This window comes from Diospyros lotus, chromosome 2 (genome assembly GCF_014633365.1).
Source record: "Diospyros lotus cultivar Yz01 chromosome 2, ASM1463336v1, whole genome shotgun sequence".
NCBI classification, from domain to species: Eukaryota; Viridiplantae; Streptophyta; class Magnoliopsida; order Ericales; family Ebenaceae; genus Diospyros; species Diospyros lotus.
Genome location: NC_068339.1, coordinates 38,300,119 through 38,324,775, shown reverse-complemented (window position 1 = coordinate 38,324,775; position 24,657 = coordinate 38,300,119). Strand labels below are relative to the sequence as shown.

The window sequence follows — 24,657 nt, the reverse complement described above, 5'->3', positions numbered from 1 at the left end:
GTCTAATAGAACATTAAAATCCTCCTTGAGACACCAATTTCATAAAAATTAGCATCCATCTTTGAAGTTGAAGGCAGCGCAAAACAATAAAAATTTTGCATATTAATTTAAGTTTACTCCTATAAAGCTAGAATTTTAAACACAGTAACTGGAGAAAAATCATATATATATATATATATATGTTGGCTGTGAAGCTCCAAACGGCGTCATTACTCTTAGTTGATTGGAAGGTCACGTGCAGCAACCGCGTGCTACCATTTGACAGTCGCTGGATGGTTGCACGTGGCAACCATCAGCTCCTTTCAGCTGGCGCCTGATTATGCCCTCTCACATTTGCCCGATCATCTCCTGCTCTCCTGCTCCTCTGTCGTTTTTTGTTGGGATTATAATCGTGCTTGCACGATGTGATCTGATCCATCCATCTACACTTTATGAGGTGCAATCTTAGCCGCTCTTCATAGCTTTTATTCATGCCTCGAGATGTGAACCACAGAGAGAAAAAATGAAAGGGGCAAAAAAAATCAGAAAAGAGTTCGGGTTGCTCTTGGGGGTTGAAGGCTCTCGCCTTTTGGCTGGGGTTTTGTTTTAGTTTGTTCTCGATTTCTTTTCTGTAAATGCTCGTATAGTTTTATGGTTTGATAGGGTTGCCTTTAATCCATATTAAGTGATTGATTGGCAATTTTGCTTTCTCGAACCATTGTTTGTATTGAGAGTTTTGTTTGCAAGGGCTTATGAGGGTGTAATCTGATTATTCATCTCATAGTGCAGTGAGCTCTTCTCTCTCGAACTCATCGTGGACGTAACCTTGATTTGAAGTGAACCACGATAAAACTCTTTTGCCTCCTTTCATTTCGTTTTCTTGTTTCATTTTTATTTTCAGCTCTTAGTATGATTGCTTCCTATTTAGTCCATCGATAGTCTGTGATTGATAAAATAAAACTCGCAAGTTTTAGTGTCGAGTCACAACAATATATATAAAAGTAATCCCTAGCGCACAGCAGTCCCCATTTTGTAGTTAGTACTAAAGCTCCTCCTTGCCCTCTAAACCCATTTTAACCGATCAATCAATGAATAACTCAAAACATCTGCTCTACAAATCTGAATGTTATTTTGTAAGAAGATTTTTAGCTGGGCATCCAAAAAAAAGATTAGGGTGCCACCAATTAGTACAGCTAATTTTTCAACAAGAAAAATAATACAAAAAAGAAACAAACAAAGCAAATGATCCCCCTACTTCCATCTTCCCCCAAAACAAGGTGGAAGAAAAACAGGAATTTAACTAAAATAAAGCTTGCCTGCAAACAAAACAGATTTTGCTACTTCCATATTTAGTGCTTGTAATTCGGGTTGTCCCGAAGACCCAGTTTAGACAGAACAAGGCTGTAAGAATCCCAGTCAGTTCTCCGGAGATACCTCAACAACTTCTTCCTCCTTTGGACCATTTCTTGAAGACCCTTAATCGAATGCTTGTCCTGCATGATTTTTCACAAAACCATGTCATCAAATAAGAGAGCACAAGGAAACTTCACATAGCCGCTAGCAAGTCTAGTAGTAGTAGAGACGAGGATGGATGGATAGGAGGTTTGCAGGACAAAAGTGGAGAAGTGCATAATGATCAACAGTAAGTACATTTAGATGCTTGGCTCCCTATATATCATATTAAATGGACGGAAAAGTACTCCATCTAAAAATGTTAAAGAAGTTTGTGTCACGCCTTTACCATACAAAACCGTCCACAAACAGAACAAAACGAATCAATTACAATGAATTCAGACTCTGAATGCCATTTTGCTACAAAGTGAGTGAGTTTGGAACGATTAAATAAAATATTTAGATGCATGCAAGAAAAAGAACCTACAAAGTATATATAAATCCACGGAAAATCTATGAATATGGAGAAGAGAAAGCTACGGCAGCTCAAGCAAATCTAGAAGTAGGACCAAAAATAAAGAAATGACAAGACAAGCACAAACCGGATTTCAACTTATGGCAATCAAACAAGAGACTTAGACACGAAGGAAAGAAAGAAAGGACTGCATGCAATGGTTGACTGCACCATGAAAGAAATCTGCTATTACTTTCTATCAATTCCGTAATTTTATCATAGTGCTACACTTCAAAGAACAAATCAACAAGATAGATCAGCATGTAAAATATGCTTATAATACTCAGCATTTGTGTTTAGCTAAGTACTGAACATTAAATTATGGAACAAGTTGACATTTGGTTCCAAAGCACATTTGGTGAAAGCAATTCTAGGTCATTTCTGCTTAGACACTAAAACACCACTGAAGGCCCGCCAATAATAAGTTATTCACATCCCACCAATAACCTTCACTTACAGATAGAAACAAAAAAACTTAAAAAAGACTGGCTGGCAACAAAATGCAGTATGATCAGGAATATCCATCAACATTTTTCAAAACACTGCCATAAAATCTCCCGTTAACAAAAAAAAAAAAAAGTTGAATAAAAATGTGCTGGAATTTATCTGCAATCACCTTCTTGTGTAAAACCGTAGACAGATGTTTGATCTTTGTTGTCAGTTGTGCCACTGCAAAACAAGAGGCAAGGAGTTACTACTTTTTATATGCAAATCCATTGTATGGACAAGAATAAACTTCAAACCAGATTATAAGTTCAAGACGGTTACAAGTTCTCAAGAAATTTTCCCATATTCAGGTTTCCCTAAACAGTATTGTGCCTCTCTTGGATTTGCACAGAGTTTTCTGTTATCGAGCAGAAGAAAGCAAAATATACAAAGTTTCAAGGCCATTCCGAACATGCAGATGATTAGAGCACAGTGGTAAATCCTTATTGTCCACTTTTCAACCATACAATCCAGCTTGGACCAAGAACATTTAATACACATGTTCAAGGTTGATACCATACTCGTAAAAAGTCAGGAAAGTTAATTCCTAGACATAATGCTTTGCGAGTAAATTTCAGGATTCGTGACTTAGAATTAAATGTTTGTGCATGATTCCCTCAACAACATACCAAGCCTTTATCCCACTGTGGAGTTGGCTACATGAATTTTAACTTTCCATTCATTTATAGCAATGGCCTTATCTTTTATAACACCCATATACTATCCCCAAACCTAAGCATTCCCAACCAAATTATTCTTTGTCTTCCTCCACCTCTTTTAATAAGTACTTGTTCGATTCCATCCACTCTCCTCACATAAGCCTTTGCAGTCTTTTTTCTCACATGACCAAATAATCTTAATTGTGTTTTAAGCTTCCTATCTTGAACAAGACCCACTCTAACCTTACTACAAATAATCTCATTTATAATTTTATCTTTTTTGCATGGCTGACTGCTCATCCATCCTAGCATGCTTATCTCTATTATGCACATATTTTGAACATGGTGGTGCTTTACTGCCCAACATTTTGTGTCATACAACAAAAAGTTGGTTTTATAACTGTCATATAAATTTTTTCTTTCAGCTTTAATGGAATCTTGCTATCACATAAAATGTCAGGTGCACTTTTCCATTTTAAAAATCTTGCCTTGATTCTACGGTTAACATCCTGATTAACCTCCCTATCTTTTTGGGTTATTGATCTTAAGATGTCTTAACTGATTTTTGCTTAGTATTACTTTAATTTTCAGTTTTACCATAACATCACCCACACTTTTATTTTTACTAAACTTCCATTTCATAAATCTGGTTTTTACTGTACTTAATCTAAATCCTTTAGATTCTAAGCATTCCTTCATATCTCGAGCACTCACACCTTCTTTTGTCCCATCCACAAACTACAAAAAATGTTATCTACAAATAGCATACACCATGACAGCTCTACCTGGACATGTTCAGTAAGTTCATCTATTACTAGAACAAATAGTAAGAACTTAATGCAAACGTCAATGTAACCCATTGTAATTGAGAAAGTCCCATGATACATGTCCTTATTCTTTAGTAACTTGTATATAAGCAATTTGAACCCTTTTCTTCTCTAAAACTCTCTAAAAACTTCTCTAGGAATTTTGTCAAAAGTTTTTCTAGATCTATAAACAGCATAAGTAAATCCTTCTGCTTATCTCTATACCTCTACATTAGTCGCCTCGACAAATATGTAAGGTTCCTTGTTGACTTACTAGGCATGAAACCAAATTGAGTTCTCGACACCTTGGTTTCTCTTCTTAATCTTTGCTCATTCACTCTCTCTCAAAGTCTCATGGTCCCACTAACTCAATCCCTCTATAATTTTCACAATTTTGAACATCTTTATTTTTGTAAATAGGCACTAAAGTGCCTTCCTGCGCTCTCTTGACATCCCTTTTGATTGAAGGATCACATAAAGTAATTTCGTTAATCAAAAAAGCCCTCTTCTTCCACACATTTCCATACTTAGTTTGTTATCTCGTCCAATTGCTTTACTATTTTTCATCTTTTTCAATGTTTGCTTTATTTTATTTGAACATTTAAGTCAATGGAACATGTATTCTATCTTAATCAGTCTTACTAAGATGTCCCAACATAAAACTTATTTCTCTACTTTCATTAAACAATTTCGAGAAATTCTCCTTCAATTACCCCTTATTTACTAATTGTTTTTGGTTCTCATCTTTTATGCATTTCTCTTGGCTTAAATCCCTTGTTTTACTCTCTTGTTTTAGCTAGTCTATATATAGAAATGTATATCTCCATCTTTTGTATCAAGTTGTTAGTATTAATTTTTATAAGCTTTTGACTTTGCTTTACCAACTACCTTTTTTGGCCAAATATACATCTTTTTCAATGTCTAGCCTGCCTAAATAGCACAGACCAGTTCAGCCACTGCATGATCAGCCCAACACACGGTCCTATTAGCCCAGTTGGCCCATTTCAAATATAAAATTAAAATTTCAGAAAAATTAATAAATCCAAAACGCAAATATTTTGTTTTTTTAGTTGCTTAAAAATTCTAAAGTTAGAACTTCAATTTTCCTAGAAATTAGAAATAGTTTTTATGAAATATGATAAGTTATGGTTTAAAATATTGTTAATTACGGATAAAAATTTAATTATTACAATTTTGAAGCCTTTAACTTCAAATAAAAAAAGATATTTTATGCTAACTCTTAAATCTTGACTGTTAACTAAGTGTTAATACTTAACATTTCACAATCAAACATTTATTTAATCTTACTTTTAAAATCAAGTATCAACAATACTATTACTGTCATACGTTTAAATTTTCTGTAGTTAGGTTTGATGTGAATTAATGGGGTTAAAGACATTTAAAATTTTATAAATTCATATTTATAATTGTATTTACAACTATTTTAGAAAAAAAATTGTACACAAATTTAAAAAATTTCATTTTTTAAGAAAGCAGGGTTGACACATTTGGCCTGGCCAAATGTCAGCTCCCTAGGATGTGACAATGGTTCTTGATCGATAGGAAGACCGAAAAAGGAGGGGAGATATCGAGAGAGAATTGGAAGAAGAAGAATGCAGAATCAAGGGAGAGAGAAAGATTTTGAATATTCTTTAGATTTTTCATATCCCGTGGAAGGGAAATTCAGCACTATATATAGCTGATTTCCTAACCACTCATGTGCGGTAACTGCATACATGTGGATGGGAATGTACCAACGGCTGATGCAGCAACTAACTAGGTACAACCCATTACAACTAACTTACAAAATATACTATTTTCACCCCCCCACTATTTTTAATTACAGCAAACTCTCCCTTACAAGTTAATACATGACAAATACCCCCAATCAAAATTTTCTTATCCTCAAGAAATGCTGAGGAAGCTCACCATCAAGGTTGTTAAAATCGAGATTTTAAGTGGGATCGTAAGGGGGTTCATAAAATCGGATCGTAAAATCGCAAGATTTTACGAAAAATTAAAAATACCCTTTAATTTATGTAAATATGTGTTTATAATGACACATTCCTTATTATAAATGAAATAGATGTACCTATTTCAAAATTAATTCATCTATTAATTTCAAAAATACTAAATAATATGAAATTTCTAAATATTAAATTCATCATTTATTCATCCATAATAAAAATTTCAAACAACAAACATTACCACCATCATCAACAAACATTGCTAAAAATAACTAAAAATACTAAGTCATAAAAACAACAAATATTGTTAAACTTCTACATTATGTCATTACACTAATTAAGTTACTAATACCAAAGAGGTATATTTGTTTCTTACTAATTATCAATCTTAATATAAAATTAGACCCACCCATGATCTGATTGTGACATATTTAAGATTAATTCTTTAAATCTATACTTGCTTATACATGTAGATAACAACATCCCAAATGAAAATGTACACACACCTGCATAGCACACTCACTCAGCACATCAATTGGACGCAACACAGAGCTCAACACAGTGCACACACGACATTTGATTACCGAACTTAGCAAAACATAGTCACTCTCACTTACATACCTAGGTTAGGTTTGATTCTTCGAACTTTCAAGGTGAACAAACGAAGAAGAAAGGCCAAAACAAGATCAACAACGATTAGGGTTTGCAGAAAGACACAATAAGCGAATGCAGCAAGCACACAGACACAATGTCGTTTAGGGTTTGTAGAAGAACCAAAATAGGAGATTGACAACGATTGTATATAAGTATATATATATATATGTTGGTTAGGGACGAAAATATTTTTGTTTCTAACCTCAAAATTGTGGGCAAGACTAAACTTGGTAAACTCGTAAAATCGTAAACTCGGACCCAGTAAACTCGTAAACTTGGATCAGTAAACTCGTAGACTCGGGTCTAATTTTATAAAACCCGATCTTACAAGCGAGTTGACTCGTTTTATGTCTCTTGACACGTAAACTCGTAAAATCGTACGAGTTGATTCGCAATTTTAACAACAATGCTCACCATGTGAGGGAATTGGTTGAGTAAATCTAGAAGGTATTATTCCCAAGTATTATTGCCTGGATGAAGGCCTGACCATTGGACTAGTACTTGAGTGATGGGAGCCTTGTGCTTGTATATCACCCTTTTATCTAGAATAGTTGTAGGTTCCTTAGGCTTGTCTACAGCATAGAGAGGAGTAGCCAAAATTGGGCTCACCTGATGTGTTTCTACCGATTTCTTAAGAAGAGAAACATGGAATACCAGGTGGATGCTTGAGCTCTCTAGAACTTGCAGTTTGTAAGCCACACTTCCCACTTTGGCAGTTATGAGAAATGGACCATAGAACTTTGGCTACAACTTTGAGGTAGGGTTTTGAGTTAAGGGCTCTTAAGTGTCTCGGATGAAGCTTCAGATATACCACCTCCCTTACTTGAAACTCCCTTTCACTCCTTTTATCTACGAACTGCTTCATTCTGTTCTTTGAGTTGGCCAACTCAGTTTTGATTATTTGTAGAGCTTGTTGCCTTTGTTGGAGGTAAGTGTCTAGAGCTGCCACTGTTGAGGAATCTCCTAATGTCAAAAGTAAGGGCGGTTTGTAGCCGTAAAGGGCTTCAAAAGGAGACCTTTTTATGGCACTATGGTGATTGGAATTGTACCACCATTGTGCTGCAGTCAACCATTTGTGCCAGGACTTGGGTTGTAAGAAACACAAACACTTGAAGTACATCTCTAGACTTTGGTTAACCCTTTCTTTTTGCGCGTCGGATTCAGGATGGTAGGCAGTAGACATGTTAAGCTTGATTCCCAATAACCGCATTAATTCCTTCCATAGTAGGCTAATAAAGATTTTGTCTCTATCCGACACTATAGCCATAGGCACCCCATGCAATTTTACTATATGATTCATGAATACCTTGGCTATTTCCCAAGTAGTGTAACAATGAGAAAGCCCAATGAAATGGCTGTATTTGTTGAATTTGTCTACAATCACCATAATACAATCATTCCCTTCCGATTTTGGAAGTCCTTCAATAAAATCCATGGATATGCTATCCCAAGGTCCCCCTAGAATTTCTAATGGCAACAGTAGCCCTGGATAGCCCACATTTTCTATCTTGCACCTCTTGCAAGTGTTACACCCCATTGTCACGGCACCCCCGTGAAAGCAACTACTCCTAGCTCGGATTGAATTAGGAGTGGGTTTCGACCAACACAAAAACAGAACAGAGCAAGGGAGGGAGAGAACAAGAATGAAGAGAGAGAGAGAGAGAGAGAGAGAGAGAGAGAGAGAAGAGAGTTAGGAGCAGTAGAGGAGAATCAATTCTGATATTATTATTAGATACCTCTTTCTCCAACAAGCTGGAAATATATAACACTCAGTGGTGGGGATTGCTACAGCAGATTCCCTCTTTCATGCGGTTATAACCGCTTCTTTGTCCTATTCTAATTCCCCTCCACATGGGGAATCTTCCAGCTAATGTCACTAGGGAAATTATAGCAAGAAAAATAACAAAATTACAGCGAAATGGAAATGACAATAGTAAGCAAAAAATAAACCAAGATTTTAACTATAAGATGTATCAGTCCTAGGTCCCCCTTCCGTGACAATTCCCCCCTCCTTAGACCTTTCTTGTCCTCAAGAAATGTTGAGGAGACTGGCAGCTCTGGGGAATCGTGTGAGCAAAGCTAGGCAGGTACTCTCAAGTATCACTTCTTGTTGCACCACCTTGCCATTTCACCAATACTTGGATGAGTGGAACCCCTTGATTGTGAATTACCCGCCTATCCAAAATAGCTTCCGATTCTTCCAGGCTGTACTCTCCCTCAGAGATAGTGGGCATTGTGGGGTTCACTTGCTTAGTCCTTACCGTTGCCTTTAACAGGGAGACATGGAAAATTGGGTGGATTCAAGTCCCCCCTGAAAGCTGCAGTCGGTAGGCCACCTTTCTTATCATTTCCAAGATGGTAAAAGGCCCAAAATATCTAGGGGCAAACTTTGAGACTCGCTTTTTAGTAATAGCCTTTAGGTGGTGCTTCCCCAACCGCATGTAGACCTTTTCCCCAACCTCAAATTCCCTGTCACTACTTCTTTTCTTATCTGCAGCTTGCTTCATCCTATTCTGAGCCGTAGCCAATTCTTGTTTGAGCTGCTGCTTCTCTGCTGCAAATACTCTTCTACTGAGATTGCAGTGGAATGTTCTCCTAAAGCTGGTAGTAAGGGCTTATAACTGAAGAGAGCCTTGAAGGGAGACACCTTTAAGGAAGAGTGTTGGCTGGAATTGTACCACCATTGGGCTAAAGACAACCATATGTGCCAACTCTTGGGCTGCAAGATGCAGATGCACCTCAAATAATTCTCCAAACCTTGGTTTACCCGCTCAGTGTTGCCATCCATCTAAGGATGATAGGCTGAAGACATGTTCAGCTTAACACTCAATGCCTTCATAAGTTCCTTCCATAGGGCGCTTGTAAAAACCTTGTCTCAGTCGAAGATAATAGTAGTAGGGACCCCATGCAAAGCTGCCACCTGATCCATGAAATTCTGGCCACCTTTCGGGCTGTATAAGGGTGGGCCAATCCTATAAAATGAGCAAATTTCGTGAATTGATCAACCACCACCATGATACTATCTTTTCCCTCAGACCTGGGCAACCCTTAGACGAAATCCATAGAGATGCTAGACCAAGCTTGCTCAGGCACCGGCATTGGCTATAGAAGCCTCGGGTAGGCCACATTCTCAGCCTTACACCTCCTACAAATGTCACAGCCCAACACAAACCTTCTTACCTCAGCTCTTAACCTGGGCCAATGGAAGAGCTATTTCACCCGTAGGTAAGTATTTTGGATGCTGGAGTACCCTCCCAAGAGAGATTCATGTAGTGACTGCAGGATTTTCTTCTTGAGGTCTTCTTTATTCCCAATGACAATCTTGCCCTGGTGCCTCAACATTCCATCCACCAGTGTATATCCTTCAACTCCATCAGATCCTATGGCCAGCTTTTCCAACAGTTCCTTCACTGCTGTATCCCCTTCATAGCTTTCGATCACCTGTTAACACCATTCAGGGATAACGATAGTTATGGCTGCCACACTTCCCTCCTCATGACACCTTGACAATTCATCAGCAACCACATTTTCTTTCCCCGTCCGATATTGTATCAAGTAGTCTAATCCCATCAACTTGGCCATGCCCTTCCTTTGCAACTGTGTTTGTAGTTTTTACTGTAGTAAAAACTTCAAACTCTGGTGGTCCGTTTTGATTATAAACCTTCCTATTTTCAAGTAATGCCTCCATTTGTCAACAACCATTAGTACCGCAATGAACTCTTTCTCATATATGCTCAGCCCCACATGTTTTGGGCCCAACACTTGGCTCAAAAATGCCAAGGGACTCCCTTCTTGCACCAGGACTGCCCCCACGCCCGTTCCACACGCGTCAATTTCCAAGACAAAAGGCTTACTAAAATCAAGTAGCCCCAATACCGGCACTCTGCTCATGGCCTTCTTAAGCTCCTCAAAATCCTTCTTCGCTTCTGGTCCCTAGCTAAAATTCCCCTTTTTCAGTAGTTCTGTTAGTGGTTTGCTAAGGATCCCATAATTTTTAACAAACTCCCGGTAATACCTAGTTAGGCCTAGGAATCCCCTCAAGGATCTCACGGACTGAGGCCTCGGCCAGGACACCATCGCCTCCACCTTCTTTGGGTCTGTACTAACCCTTCCCTTGGATATAATGTGCCCTAAATATTCCACTTGCCCTTGACCAAATGCACACTTAGATTTTTTAATGAAAAGTTGGTTAGGCTTGAGGACATCCAAAATGATTTTGAGGTGAATTAGGTGCTGGCTAAGGGAAGGGCTATAGACCAATATGTCATTAAAGAACACAAGGATAAATTTCCGAAGATAGGGTTCAAATATCCGGTTCATTAGGGATTGAAAGGTGGCCGGGGCATTGGTAAGCCCAAATGGCATTACCAAGAACTCAAAGTGTCTGTGGTGGGTCCTAAAGGCTATCTTATGTACATCTTCCGGCATCATCCTAATTTGATGATACCTTGAACGCAAATCAAGCTTTGAAAAGATTTGGGCATGGTGAAGTTTATCTAGGAGATCTTCCACCAAGGGTATAGGGAATTTGTCTTTAATGATTATGGCATTAAGTTGGCGATAATCCACACAAAATCGCCATGACCCATCTTTCTTTTTGACTAATAGGACGGGTGAAGCAAAGGGGCTTTGGCCGGGCCTGATAAGGGACTGTTGAAGCATTTCCCTAACCATTTTCTCTATTTCAGTCTTTTGGAGAGGTGGGTACTGATAGAATCTTACATTAATGGGTTCGGTATTTGGCTTTAGGTGAATGGTATGGTCATACGGTCTGGCGGGAGGTAGGGAATTAGGTTTCATGCACAAGTCCTCATAATCTACCAGCAATTCATTAATGCAATTTAGGTGGTTTACCTGGTCAAAGAGCTCCCCAGTTGAGCTGATCGTCAGGTAGGCCTTCTCGTGCCCTCCTGGAAATTCCTCCGAAGTTATGATGGAAAAGAGATTGGCCAGTTGACTCCATTTCCCCTTGAGCACCTTCTGCAACCTCCTTCCTGTTATCATTTTGCATGTTCCAGCTTCCTTGCCTCCTGTTAGTATCATTCTCCTTCCCTCCTTTCCAAATGACACCTCCATTTGATTAAAACCAAAACTGATCGGGCTTACTCCCTTTATCCAATCCACCCCCAGCACTACATCACATCCCCCCAGTTGTAACAATCTGAGGTCTGCTTCAAATCGTTCGCCTTGAATCTCCCAGCAAAATCCATTACAAGCTGATGTACTCATCACTTGCTGGCCATTGGCTACGGTCACACTCAAAGGGGGTGTTCTCGTGAGCTGACACCCTAGCTTCTTGGCCGTGCCTTCGTCTAAAAAACTGTGGGTACTCCCACTGTCAATTAAGACCATTAGGCCTTTCCCTTTAACCCGTCCTTCTACCTTCATTATTTTACTGTTGGGTACCTCCTTCAAGGCATGGATGGATATCTCCCCATTATCCTCCTTGGCCTCTTCCTCCTCTTCTTCCTCCGTTACTGCTTGTTCAGGCTCCTCATTACCTTCCAGCAACAGTATCTGTCTCTTACACTGATGGCCCACATGGTATTTCTCTCCACATCGGAAGCACAATCCTGCCAACCTTCTCTGCTCCCTTAGTTGTTCTCCAAAAGAAGTTGGGTTGGGGCCTGCCACCCCTCTCACCCCACTACTTCCTCTCATCTGATCCCGGTTGGAGTGTCTTCCAGCATCATTAGATGGGCCTCCCACAACGCCCCTCGTTTGCTACCTCTGCTTCCTCATTAAGGCTTCCACCACTAACTCCTGCATCCTAGCATTTTCGTAGGCTTGCTGAACTGACTGGGGCCTCAACACCTTGACCATTGGTTTGAACTCGTCATTAAGGTCACTTAAATAACTTGACACAAAATAGGCCTCCGAGAGGTGAGGATTATGTTGGATCATGAAGGATCTCAATTCCTCAAAGCGCTTCTGGTAGCTCTACACACTGTCAGTTTGCCTCAGTTTGTTAAACTCCTCCACAATATCCTCCATGCTTCTTTCCCCGAACCTCTCGCACACCCTCTCAGAGAATTCCCCACAAGTGTAGGTCCATCCCTGCCTAAGGCTTCCTTGATACCAGGCATCTACCATCTCATTGAAATGAACCGTAGCTAGGGGTACTCTCTGCCCTTCAAGGATGCCATACCACTCAAACATCCTTTCGCACTTCCTCAGCCACCACCGAGGATTAATTCCCTCGAAGGTGGGTATATCCATCCGAGGCATCGGAAATCCTGAGTGATGATTTACAGGCCTGTCCCGAGCCCTGTCCATCAACCCAGCCAGCTCCTCTTCTGGGTCCGCTTCAATCTCCGAGGTTCCGCATTCTTCGTTAGTTTCATGCCTGTGTAGGATTGGTTCTGTGTGCTCCTAAAGTGGAAAATCAGGGGACAGCCTTACTCAGTTTTGGCGAGCGAACATAACCATGAACTGTTGCATTTGAGCACTCAGTTCGTCTCGCACCTATGCGATGGACCCTTCCAGCCTCTGCTCCATTCCATCCATGGAGCTCTCCACTCGTCTGTCCAACGCTATGATAGCCTCGTGGCTACGGGTAGCTCCTAACTCCAGCTGGTCGATCCGATTTTGACAATCGGTCATGGTCGAGCTGGTCTGCTGTAGTTGTGATTCCAAATTCTTCATACAAGTCCCTTCTGCCATTACCGACTTCCCTCTCAATCGGCCAAGGAAAGGTGGCTTTGATACCAAATTGTCACGGCACCCCCGTGAAGGCAACTACTCCTAGCTCGGATTGAATTAGGAGTGGGTTTCGACCAACACAAAAACAGAACAGAGCAAGGGAGGGAGAGAACAAGAATGAAGAACGAGAGAGAGAGAGAGAGAGAGAGTTAGGAGCAATAGAGGAGAATCAATTATGATATTATCATTTGATACCTCTTTCTCCAACAAGCTGGAAATATATAACACTCAATGGTGGAGACTGCTATAGCAGATTCCCTCCTCCATGCGATTATAACCGCTTCTTTGTCCTATTCTAATTTCCCTCTACGTGGGGAATCTTCCAGCTAATGTTACTAGGGAAATTACAGCAGGAAAAATAACAAAATTACAGCGAAATGGAAATGACAATAGTAAGCAAAAAATAACTATAAGATGTATCAGTCCTAGGTCCCCCTTCCATGACACCCATTACAAATTCCACGACATCCTTCTTTAATCCCGGTCACTGGAAAAGTTCTCTAACTTTATGGTAAGTATTTATAATACCAGAATGTCCTTAGAAGGGTGAATTATACACAGCTTTAATCACCTTCTGTTTGAGCCTTTCATCATTCCCCAAAACCAACCTTCCTTAGTACCTTATGAGGCCATTAGTCAATGTATACCCCGATCTAGCGGTTGGATTGACCACTAACTGTTGCAGTAGCTCCTTAGTTGTACCATCTGTTTCATAACTCGACCTAATTTCTTAGCACCAATCCGGAATTACCATAGTTATCGCAGCTGAGTTGCCTTCTTCAAAACACCGCGATAAGGTGTCTGCTACAAGGTTTTCCTTCCCCTCCTATACTGCATAGTGTAATCCAGTCCCACTAGCTGTCATACCCTTTTGTTGCAAGTGTGTAACCTCTGTTGCATCAAAAATTTCACTCTCATGGTCTATTTTAATCACAAATTTACCCCCTTCTAAATGATGGCGCCATTTATCCATTGCCATCAATACAACCAGGAGTTCCTTCTCATATATACTTAACCTCATGTGTTAAGGTGCCAATGCTTGACTAAGAAAGGCCAAGGGTTTGCTCTGCCCTCTTGAACCAAAACAGCCCCAAGTCCACTTGCACTTGCATCCATCTCTAGTATGAAGGGTTTGTTGAAATCCGGTAGGCCTAGAATTGGTAACTTACTCACAGCCTCCTTAAGTTCACAAAAAGCTTGTTCTGCCTCCTAGCCCCAACGGAATCTGTCTTTCTTCAACAATTCAGTTAAGGGTTAGACTGATAATACCATAGTTTTTGACAAACCTACGGTAGTAGCTAGTTAACCCTAAAAATCCCCTAAGTCCCTTCACATACTTAACCCTAGGCCATTCCAACATTGTTGTCACCTTGATAGGGTTAATACTTACCCATGCTTTAGATATGATGTGGCCCAAGTACTCCAATTGCTCTTGAGCAAAGGCACATTTTAACTCTTTAATATACAAGTGATTGGACCCAAGGACCTCAAACGTGGTTTTTAGGTGGTCAATGTGTTGAGCAAAGGAGGGGTTGTAGATTAAAATATCGTCAAAGAATACCAAAATGAATTGTTGTAGATATGGTTAAAAAATCTGATGCATCAAAGACTAGAAGGTAGCTAAGGCGTTGGTGAGGCCGAAGGGCATTAAAAGGAACTCATAGTATCCTTGATGGGTTTTGAATGTTGTTTTATGGACATCTTTAGGTTTCATCCGAATTTGATGATAACCTGATCTAAGATCTAATTTGGTAAAAACAGTGACATACTTAAGGTCATCAAGTAGGTCTTCTACAATGGGTATTGGGAACTTGTCCTTGATGGTTATGGAGTTTAGTTGATGATGGTCAACACAATCTCCATGAACTATCTTTCTTTTTGACAAGCAAAATGGGTGAAGCAAAAGGACTATTGCTAGGCTAGATGAGTGATTTGTTTAGAATGTCCTTGATGAGTTTTTCAATTTCAGTTTTCTGTATGGGAGATATCGGTATGACCTTAGATTAACAGGCTCAGCATGGGGTTTCAAGTTAATAGAGTGATCAAAGGGCTTTTGGGTGGAAGGGAATGGGTTCTGCAACGAGGTCCTTACATTCAATCAAAAGTAGACTAAGGGTGCGTTTGATAGCACACATTTGCCATAGAAAATGTCTAATCACGTGTAATTATTACATATATTTTCTATAGAAACAATCAAACACCCTTAACTTTTTTATGGAAAATACGTATATGGGACAAGCATTTAAAGCTTCTTTCCATGGAATTCATTTTCCAAGAGAGTGGGACGGTTTTTGTTTTCTAGGCAATCATTACCTAGAATTAAATTCTAGGTAATACAATCAAACACACCCTAAGAGAATCAATTTCTTGTACCTTTCTTTGGGTGTGAGGTTGGCTGCTAACGACCGCCTTTAACTCCCCTTCTTCTCCTGTTGTCTCCCCTGTGGGTTCCATTGCCTGAATAGAGAAAAGTTGAGCCACTTTGGTGAATCTACTTTTGAACATCCATTGCAGCCTTTTACCTGAAATCATCTTGCATACTCCCACTTCTTGATTACTCACTATGGTCTTCTTGCTGCCGTCTTTCTTAAAAATTACTTCCATTTTATTGAAATCAAAGCTGATTGGACTAACTCCTTTCATCCAATCCACTCCCAATACCACATCGCAACCCCCCAACTTAAGCAGCCTCAAATCGGTTGAAAAATTTTCCCCATTCATCTCCCAACGGAAACTCTTACATGATGATTGGCTCATCACCTTGTTGTCGTTAGCAACGATTGCTGATAAGGGGTGGGCACGAGTGACTTCACACCCCAACCTCCTTGCCATAACTTCATCCAAGAAGCTGTAGGTACTCCCACTATCTATGAGTACCATGATTGGACAATTGTTTACTCTTCCTTCCACCTTGATAACCTTGCTGTTTGTTCACCCCTTTCAAGGCATGCAATGAAATCTCCCCTTGGTCTTCCCTCTCAATCTCTAATAATTCATCTCTTTCCTCAATGTCATCATCTTCTCCTTCTAGTAGTAGCAACTGTCTTTTACACTTATGGCCTATGAAATACTTGTCTCCACATTTGTAGCATAGCCCAGCTAATCGCCTTTGCTCCATCAGTTTACTTCCAATGGTAGGGGTAGGGTTAGTGGAAGGTAAGGCTAAGACACCCTTACTATGGGATCCCACTTCCCTTGCTGCCATTCTACTTCCAGCCTGCCACCCTCTTGCGATTAATTCCCTTACTTGATTCCTCTATTTTTTTTATTAGTGCCTCAATAGTCATCTCATGTAGCCTTGCACTTTTTGCAGCTTGCTTCACCGTTTTGGGTTGTATCATCTTCACCATGGGCCTCACTTCATCCCCTAGGCTGCTAATAAAGCTCAAAACAAAATACTCCTTGGATAAATGGGGGTTGTGCACCATCATCAAGGATCACAGCTCCTTGAACTTGAGCTAGTAAGCTTATATTGTCCCTTCTTGTTTGAATTTATTAAACTCCTCAATTATATCCCTCATACTCCAATCCCCAAACCTTGCACACAGATCATCAGCAAACACACTCCATGGGCTCCCCTCCTTCACTGCAATCCACCCTTGATACCAAGCATCTCCCATATCATTCAGATAAGCAGAAACCAAGGTAATCTTTTGCTATTCTAAAATTTGATATAGGTAGAATACTCTTTCACATCTCCTTGTCCACCACCTCGGATTCTCACCTTCAAACAATGGAATCTCGAGTTTTAGCACAAGATAGCTCGGTTGGTTGTGGTTAACCGGAGCTCCTGGCCTCCTTTCTCTTATATTTTCCCCCACCATTTCCGTATTGAACTCGAACTCCAATGTTCCCAACAGCTGATGCTCCATTCCCACTTCGAGGAAAATGGGATCCGTCCTTTCCCTAGGAGGAAAATCGAGTGAGAGTCTTACCAGATGCTGATTGGCGAACATTCGCACAATCTATTGCATCTGCTCCATCATTTGTTCCCAAAGCAGAGTACTCTGCTCACGGCTCTCCGCCCTCTAGCGTTCCATTGCTTAACCAATTTGGGAATCGACTCCGGCTCCAATAGAAGATTTGAGTATTCCCATCCGAGTTTGCATTTCCGCCATTGTTGTGGTTACTTATTGCAGCTGGGATGGGATTCCATTTGTCACATCCTTGTTTCATCGGCCATGGTTATGAATTTTGGTAACAATCGATGCCCAAGAGCGCTGCTTTAATACCAGAATTGTCAGCTCCCCAAGATTTGACAATGGTTCTCGATTGATAGAAAGACCAAGAGAGAAAGAAAGGGAGATAATGAGAGAGAATTGGGAGAAAAAAATGCAGAATGAAGGGAGAGAATAGAGAAAGATTCTGAATATTCTTTAGATTTTTCATATCCCATGGAAGGGAAATTCAGCACTATATATAGCTGATTTCCTAACCTCCCATGTGCAATAACCGCATACATGTGCATGGGAATGTATCAGTGGCTGTTGCAGCAACTAACTAGGTACAACCCATTATAGCCAACTTATAAAATATATTGTTTTCACCCTCCTACTATTTTTAATTACAATAAACTCCCCCTTACAAGTTAATACATGACATCAAAGTATCCCTGTGGGGGCAGGGACATGGACTAGCCCATTTGATATCTTGACTTTTAGGTTCAAATTTTGTTTTATAAAAGTTTCTGTATATTTCCTTCCTGTGTTGGAAGAGATCATCACCATAGGTACACACAACTGTTTAAAGAAAAGACATCTGCTCCTTTAACCTAGCAAGAGTAAACAATTTAAATAGCCTAAATTGGATCTATGTCTCAGTTTAATTTCCTAGATACAATAGTCAATTGAATCCCAAACTTTTAAAAAACCCAGTAAGTCACTAAATTCCCCTGAACAAGGTTCCACTGTTCTTACTACAGAATACTTGAATAATAAATAGGCTATGGTGCACATAATCAAGGTCATCCTTAAACAAGAATATGTATTTTTCATGTTAGCATACTGTACATGAATATAAATTGCACCAATGAAGGATAAATTGCGCATGTTTACCCAAGTCTCAACATAATAAGCTACATCTGTTATATTTACGTAATATGAATAAAATATTTTACTAGTGACCCCCCCAAGAAAAGTTAGATAAATATTCTCTCCCCCCCCCCCCCCCCCCCCCACAACAACACACAGGTAATCAAAGATGAATAGTCATTACCAGATGTGAACTATGACCTCAAAACAAAGCCACATTCCTCAGGCCTAACACAGCTCCCTAAATTTGAACACATTATAACATAAGTAGCATATAGCTTCTTTTTCCCCCTGAATGTAACACATCACTGTTAGAATACACACCCTGAAACCACATGAATTCTCATAAAAATAAACTTATTCACAGCAATTGAGTAAAGTATCTTTTGGTGAAATCAACTGCGTTCACAGCTAGCTCATTTTTAGAAAACAGGCTTTATCAATGTAAAAATATCCTTTGGACTATTTATCCTAGATGGGTGTAAGTTTCCTATGACAAATCATGTAAGAAAATTCTATACCAAGCGTATGTAAAATTATGACCAGGAAAAGAATATTTGAACTACAGTTCCTATTACAACTGACTGATGCCCCAGCTGAAAAACAAGATAGAGAATTGGAACTTGGAAGTAATCCTTCCTTAATCGCTATTGTTCCATGTGCAAACATGCATAAAATAAGAAAAATAAAAAACAAGAGAAGCGAATGAGATCAAAATCTTTTGGGGTTGTCTTCAGGTTGAAGACACTGTTCAGCAACTGCTATGCAATCTCACCCTGCCCCCACCAAAAAAAATAAAAATAAATAATGTTTAGAACAATTTACCTTGAACACGAGCAGATCCACAATCTGATTCTGACATCTTAAATTCTTCTCTGACTTTTTGCAGCTCAAGTTTCAGTTTCTCAGAAGATGACATGTTATCTGGATGGAAATACTGTAAAAAAATGCTTAAATACAAAACATCTTAACGTGGATGATTAACAATAACAAAACTATTTGAATTGCCAACTAGCTTCATGTAAACTAACCAATAAACAGATAATAAACACGGCCAAGGAAAAGGGTTCTTTAGGGAAGGATTTTTTACAAACCAAAATAGAAACACAAACCATTTTCCTCATGAAGATGCAGTGAGATATATCCCTAACTAAGAGCTTAGTTAGGGATGTTCTTTCTTGCTACTTGCAAGTACACTGCAAACTGCTTGATCGCCTTAAGGAAGGCTGTCTACTTAGATTGGATGGTTACCGTTAACCCCTCTTTCCTCCTCAGTAAGAGAGTAGATAAGGGCAAGTCAAATAATACCCTTTGAAGGATAGGAAGCACAAATGGATGTAGCAAACAAAATCCAGGTATGCTAATTGTTATTCTCATGTTTTGTTTTATCTTCATCCAGATAGAAACTGAGTGAAGAATCTTATGGGCTCATGCATAATGCAGTGTGCCAATCACCATATACAAATTTAAAGAATCAAAATCATAAGGCTTTATATGCACACATTTGAAGAAAAACTTTGGCTGCCATAACTAGCTTTGCCAACCTTTCTGGAAAACATTCTCCATGCTAAACTAGAAATGACTGGTTTAAATTTTTAAATGAATTTCACACAAAGCTTGAAAACATGTAAACAAGTGATAGATGTTGTTTTGCTTTCGAGCTTATTTTGATGATGAAAAACTTCATGAGTGTTATTTCAATAAAAATATTTTCATGACATATTTTTACTTCCAAATAACAATCAAGCATGTATGCTTATAAGATGAAAAATGAATCTTTGGTATGTTCATGTATCTTGTATATGAATCTTTGGTATGTTTGAAAATTCAAAATGAAAATAAAACATAGTGTTGAAAAATTATCATATGTCCTTTTGGAATAATGCATGGCAAACCCAAGGAAATTCTTTAAAGAATCATGCATATCGTCTTTTTTCAAAGCAACAAACTATCGACTTGTTTTGGAGAACAGTCAACTAATTTATGCCTTTAAAATTTTTGGAAGACTAAGTTCATCAATTGTCGACTTCCTCAAAGAAGAAGTCGACTGTTTTTGGGGCTGAAAACAATTGACAGTTTCCATGATCTGTTGACAGCCAAAATTGATGCTCTCAGTTCAATCAACTTTAGATCAAAATCAATCGAGAGTGACTGTATAGTATCGACATTTCTCAAAAACTGTCAACTTATTGTTCTATACTATCGACAATTTATCTAAAGAAGTCAACTTTTCTCTCAAGAATGCTGACTGTTTTTCAAAAGCCTTATGATTTTCCAAATGTATCGATGAAAATTGTCAACCGAATTATGTATCTGTTGACAGTTCCTTCCTTGACAAACTTAAACAGCTAGTTTTTGCAGGCATTAATGCGGCCAACGGCTAATAAATTCAAAGGGCCAGATAAACCTATAAATACCAGCAAGATTGTTCAATAGAGGGGTTAGAAAAACTATTACAAACTTCAAGTCATATTGTTCTCTTCAAGTGCACTCACATTTTCAATCTTTTCTCTCAAAAGGCTTTGTATATCATTTGCATCGTTTTGGTTAAGCCTTTGTGTAATTTTGAGAGACATTATAACTAAGAAATCCATCTCTCAGATCATTTCTTCTTCAAGTTCATTGTATATTGGCTAGCAAGATCGCTAAAGGGCCTACTTTGCATAAGTAGGAGGTTGTAATCCTAGTAGTTGTACTAGAGGGCCTACTTGGGATCAAGTAGGAGGTTTTAGTGATACTCAAAAATGCTTAGTGAGGAGCTAAGGTAATGAATTAAGCCGGTTGAACCGAATCATTATATATTGCCCGTGTAGTTTTCACATTTATTTGTTTATTTGTTCAATCCTTACAAACATCATCTTATAATCATTATCTTATTAACGAACAAAAATTTTTCAAAGCTTCAACGATTTTTTTAAAACACCCAATTCACACCCCTTCTTGGGTGTGAGGTGCCATAGTTTACACAGCCTAACAATAAAAGCATAAAAAACATCCCACTCAACGTTTGTCAGGCTCAGAATTGGAGTTCTCACAACAAAAGGAATGCCCATGATTTATTGATGCATCTATTAATGTTTAGAGAAGTACAAACCTGAAAGACTGGTTCCATAGCAAACTATTATGGAGGATTTCTTGTCAAATAATGGAATGGCAACGAGAATGCATGTTAACATACATTCAGAGAAACCCCGTTATTGACAACCACCAAAATGGAAATATTTCAATTAATAACAGAAAACAAAATAAATGCTTGCCTTTTCAACTAAGTGCTCCTTTGGAGGTGCCAGCATATATTTGGGTGTTCCACCAAGATGGCTTAAGACATCAAGTCTCTGCACTGTAAAGAGCAATCTGCTTAATAAACAATAAACGCGTGTAAACAGATGCATCTAAGAAAGTGACTTCTTCTATACCTAATGTTGGGCCTCGGAGACTTTTTATTGGGCAAATGTAGTCTAGGCTGCCAGGATGTCCCCTAAGGGACCTTAGATCTATTGTGGGTGTGTAAAAATCAGAAATTCAGAGATTATTGGCTCAATTTCTGCATTAAAGAAGGATACCGATTCACTAAATCAACCTACTGAATAGATGTATAAATTAAATGAAAAGTATGACCCTCCAAATGAAATGGGCAGAATTTGGAAGCCTTGAGTTAGCCATTGATTACACTCCCTCCAGTAAATACAAAAGCACAAACCAGAAAATAGACACTAATTAATAAGTTCATAAGTCCCCACCCCTCAACCCCAAAAGGAAGAAAAACAAAAAGGCAGAAAGAACCGTACAAGACTGCTTTCATAGTTCACCATGCTACATTGCCAAGTTGACTAAGAAAAGAATTATGTATAAAAAGATTGGAAGGAGAAAGTAAAGGAAGAACTTATCCATAAATAATAAATTATGTATAAAAAGATTATTTGTGAAAAACTATGTAACATCAAATCTGATCGAGAAAACTAAGAAAAATACCAAGTCTCTTCCCAGCTCTCTATTGCATTAAACTTCCAATAAAAGAAAATTCTAGAATAGTACATCTTATAGGTTCACCTTTCCTAATTTCAAAACATTAACCAAAATATGTCTATATAATAAGAATACTCGCAAAGACTGGTTGATTTCAAGAAATTAATGTAAATAGCAATAGCATCAAGCTGATGCCGTATATAATGCCCAGGACTCTGAGTATTGATAGACAATGACTGAGAGTCTGCGTTCATGGATTCGCAGGAGTAGGATCAATAGTGATGTCACAAGACTGAATCATTCAACATTATTTGGAAAATCAAACAATAACACTTTGAAATGGAAAAAAAAAATGTCAGAATCACTTAAGACAATAATAACAGGAATGTCAAAAAAAAAAGTAACATTAAATTACACTGTTTCCACATAATTTTCAGTATACTGGAAAAATCGCTTGAATCAATTTCAGCAAAGTTATAAAGCTATAGAACAAACAAACATTTTAATATCCAAAACAATGAATTCTAACGAGCCAAAATCTTCTATTCATGAGAAATGAAGGAATGCACTACATAATCACTTGACTAAATGACAGTCAGACAACACTTCAGAATTTCACCCCAACTGGGTTGAGTTCAAGATATTGACAGAAACGCAACAACAAAATCGCCATTTCATATGCTCAAAATTCAACCAACTATACTCTGTCGTTTTAAGTCCTAATTATGATTTGATAGAGTAATCTTGCGAACAGGTATACTCATAGCCATTACCAACACTTTAACAAGTTGCTAGGAATGCACTTACTCGTTCGTTTCTTTGCATTCTCATCATCTGACATCCGCAACTTGATGAGGCTATCCCTCAGATCCTTGAAAGAAACGCCGCCAATCCTTGATTCCGCTTCCTTCTCCTCCATCTCCCTCAACTTTATCAGCCTATCATTTAATTCCCCCAATGAAAATAAACTCCCGCCCTTAGCCTCCGGCCTCAACGTCCTCAACTTCTCGCCCAACTCTACGTAACTGTACATCTTGACAAATTCCGTCTTCATAGCGGGCGATTCCTTCCCCCCCTCCTCCGACTTTCCAGACACCGAAGCTGGAAGCTTATCGCTGGCGCCGCCAATAACAAGCCTGGGCTGCATTGAGTCTCCTGCTTCAGGTCGCAATTTGAGACCCTCCTTGAACCTAGAGAGTGACATAAGATTTAGGTCGTCATTATTCTCTGGTTTTTTCTTCGCATTGTTGGCTCGGAGCTGCCGTAAGCTCTCGCGAATGGCATCGAACGAGAGCCTCCCGTCTTGGCTCGCTTTATTATCGGTGGAATCTTCGCCCTTGGAGATCACATTTCGCTTGTAAAGCTCCTGAAACGAGACGCGCTGCTGCTGCGGCGGCGGCACCTCGGAGCGTCGGCGGAACTCGGCGAGGTTCTTGCGGATTTCTTCGAGAGAGGTGGGGCCGCCCTTCGAGGGAGCTTGGGATGGGGAGAAGGAATCAGTCTTGCGAGATTGTTGGTGGGGAGAGGGTTGCTGTTTGAGACTGGCCTTGACATCGCTGAAATATGAGGAGAATGAAGATTGGGGCTGCGACGGCGAAGCCGCTGACGAAGAGGTGTTGGTGTTGGTGTCGGTGTTGTTTTGGTCTTCGACACTGGAGTCCGATAATGACGAGAAATGAACGAAGAAGCTACGGTTTCGAACTGCGGCTGTGAGCTTGGATCTGAGTCGCAGAGCGATTGCCATTGCCGCCATTGAGAGTTCGTTGCCAAGAGGGCTTCTGTCGTTAACAACCAGAGATGAAGAATACGCCACCTGGAGCGACTCTACGAGTCATCATCGGAGGAGTGAAGATCAATTGTTCAATGGTCGCCCACCAAATGCACTTCTTCTTCCTGCTTCTTCGAATGCGCGGCAATGGCTGAAACAGGGGTACTTTGCAAAAACCCTAGAACACTTCGCAAAACCCGACCAGCTCTGTACCGTAATCAGATCGCTGCTGTTCCGATTTTATATTTCCGGGTTCGGGTATGACCGAATTATCATATCCGCAAACCCACCCGGATTAAAAATGAAACTGTTTTTTCGAACCGGATTAAATCGTAAACACCAGCCCGGTTAAAGATCCAACCATCTCAATCTCATCTTGAGTTCGGAAAACAATAATTTTAGATATTTTATTCTGTATATTTTTACTTAATGTATATATATTTAAAATTAAATTATTTTATAAAATAAAAACTTAAATGTTAAATTATTATTAATTTTGGTTGCATTCATATATATATATATTAATGTGTATGTATATATAATTTTTTAAATTTATATTAAATAGAGACAAAATTAATGTGTTGGGCCATTTCTAAAATCTAGGTTATAGAAACGTGGTATTTTGAAAAATAGTTTTAAAAAAGGTTGAATTTTGAGAATCAATTTTTTTTAAACAGTGGTATTTTGGCAATTACTCAAAAAAATAATTGAAGAAATTACTAAAACGTGAAAAT

General features: G+C 39.0%; 1 protein-coding gene across 2 annotated transcripts; it reads right to left on the bottom strand.

Annotated features, from left to right (window-relative positions):
• Positions 1–1,086: 1,086 nt before the first annotated feature.
• LOC127795237 (uncharacterized) lies at positions 1,087–24,148 on the bottom strand. Of its 2 annotated transcripts, XM_052326783.1 has the most exons (6): positions 22,963–24,148; positions 21,447–21,529; positions 21,284–21,307; positions 19,015–19,126; positions 2,502–2,554; positions 1,087–1,472 (listed from the first exon to the last, which is right to left on the bottom strand). In XM_052326783.1, exons 1-6 carry the CDS (start codon positions 23,906–23,908, stop codon positions 1,329–1,331), a joined length of 1,362 nt encoding a protein of 453 aa, XP_052182743.1. In that variant the 5' UTR covers positions 23,909–24,148; the 3' UTR covers positions 1,087–1,328. The 2 variants fall into 2 exon arrangements, with proteins under 2 accessions (XP_052182743.1, XP_052182744.1); XM_052326784.1 differs by lacking the exon at positions 21,284–21,307.
• Positions 24,149–24,657: the final 509 nt, after the last annotated feature.

Coding starts and splice junctions, on each gene's coding strand:
- LOC127795237 (XM_052326783.1), bottom strand. CDS start 23,908: ATGGCGGCAATGGCAATCGCTCTGCGACTCAGATCCAAGCTCACAGCC. Junction 21,308..21,446: donor AGGAGCACTTAGTTGAAAAG/GCAAGCATTTAT, acceptor CCTCCATAATAG/TTTGCTATGGAACCAGTCTT. Junction 1,473..2,501: donor CTACGGTTTTACACAAGAAG/GTGATTGCAGAT, acceptor AAAATCATGCAG/GACAAGCATTCGATTAAGGG.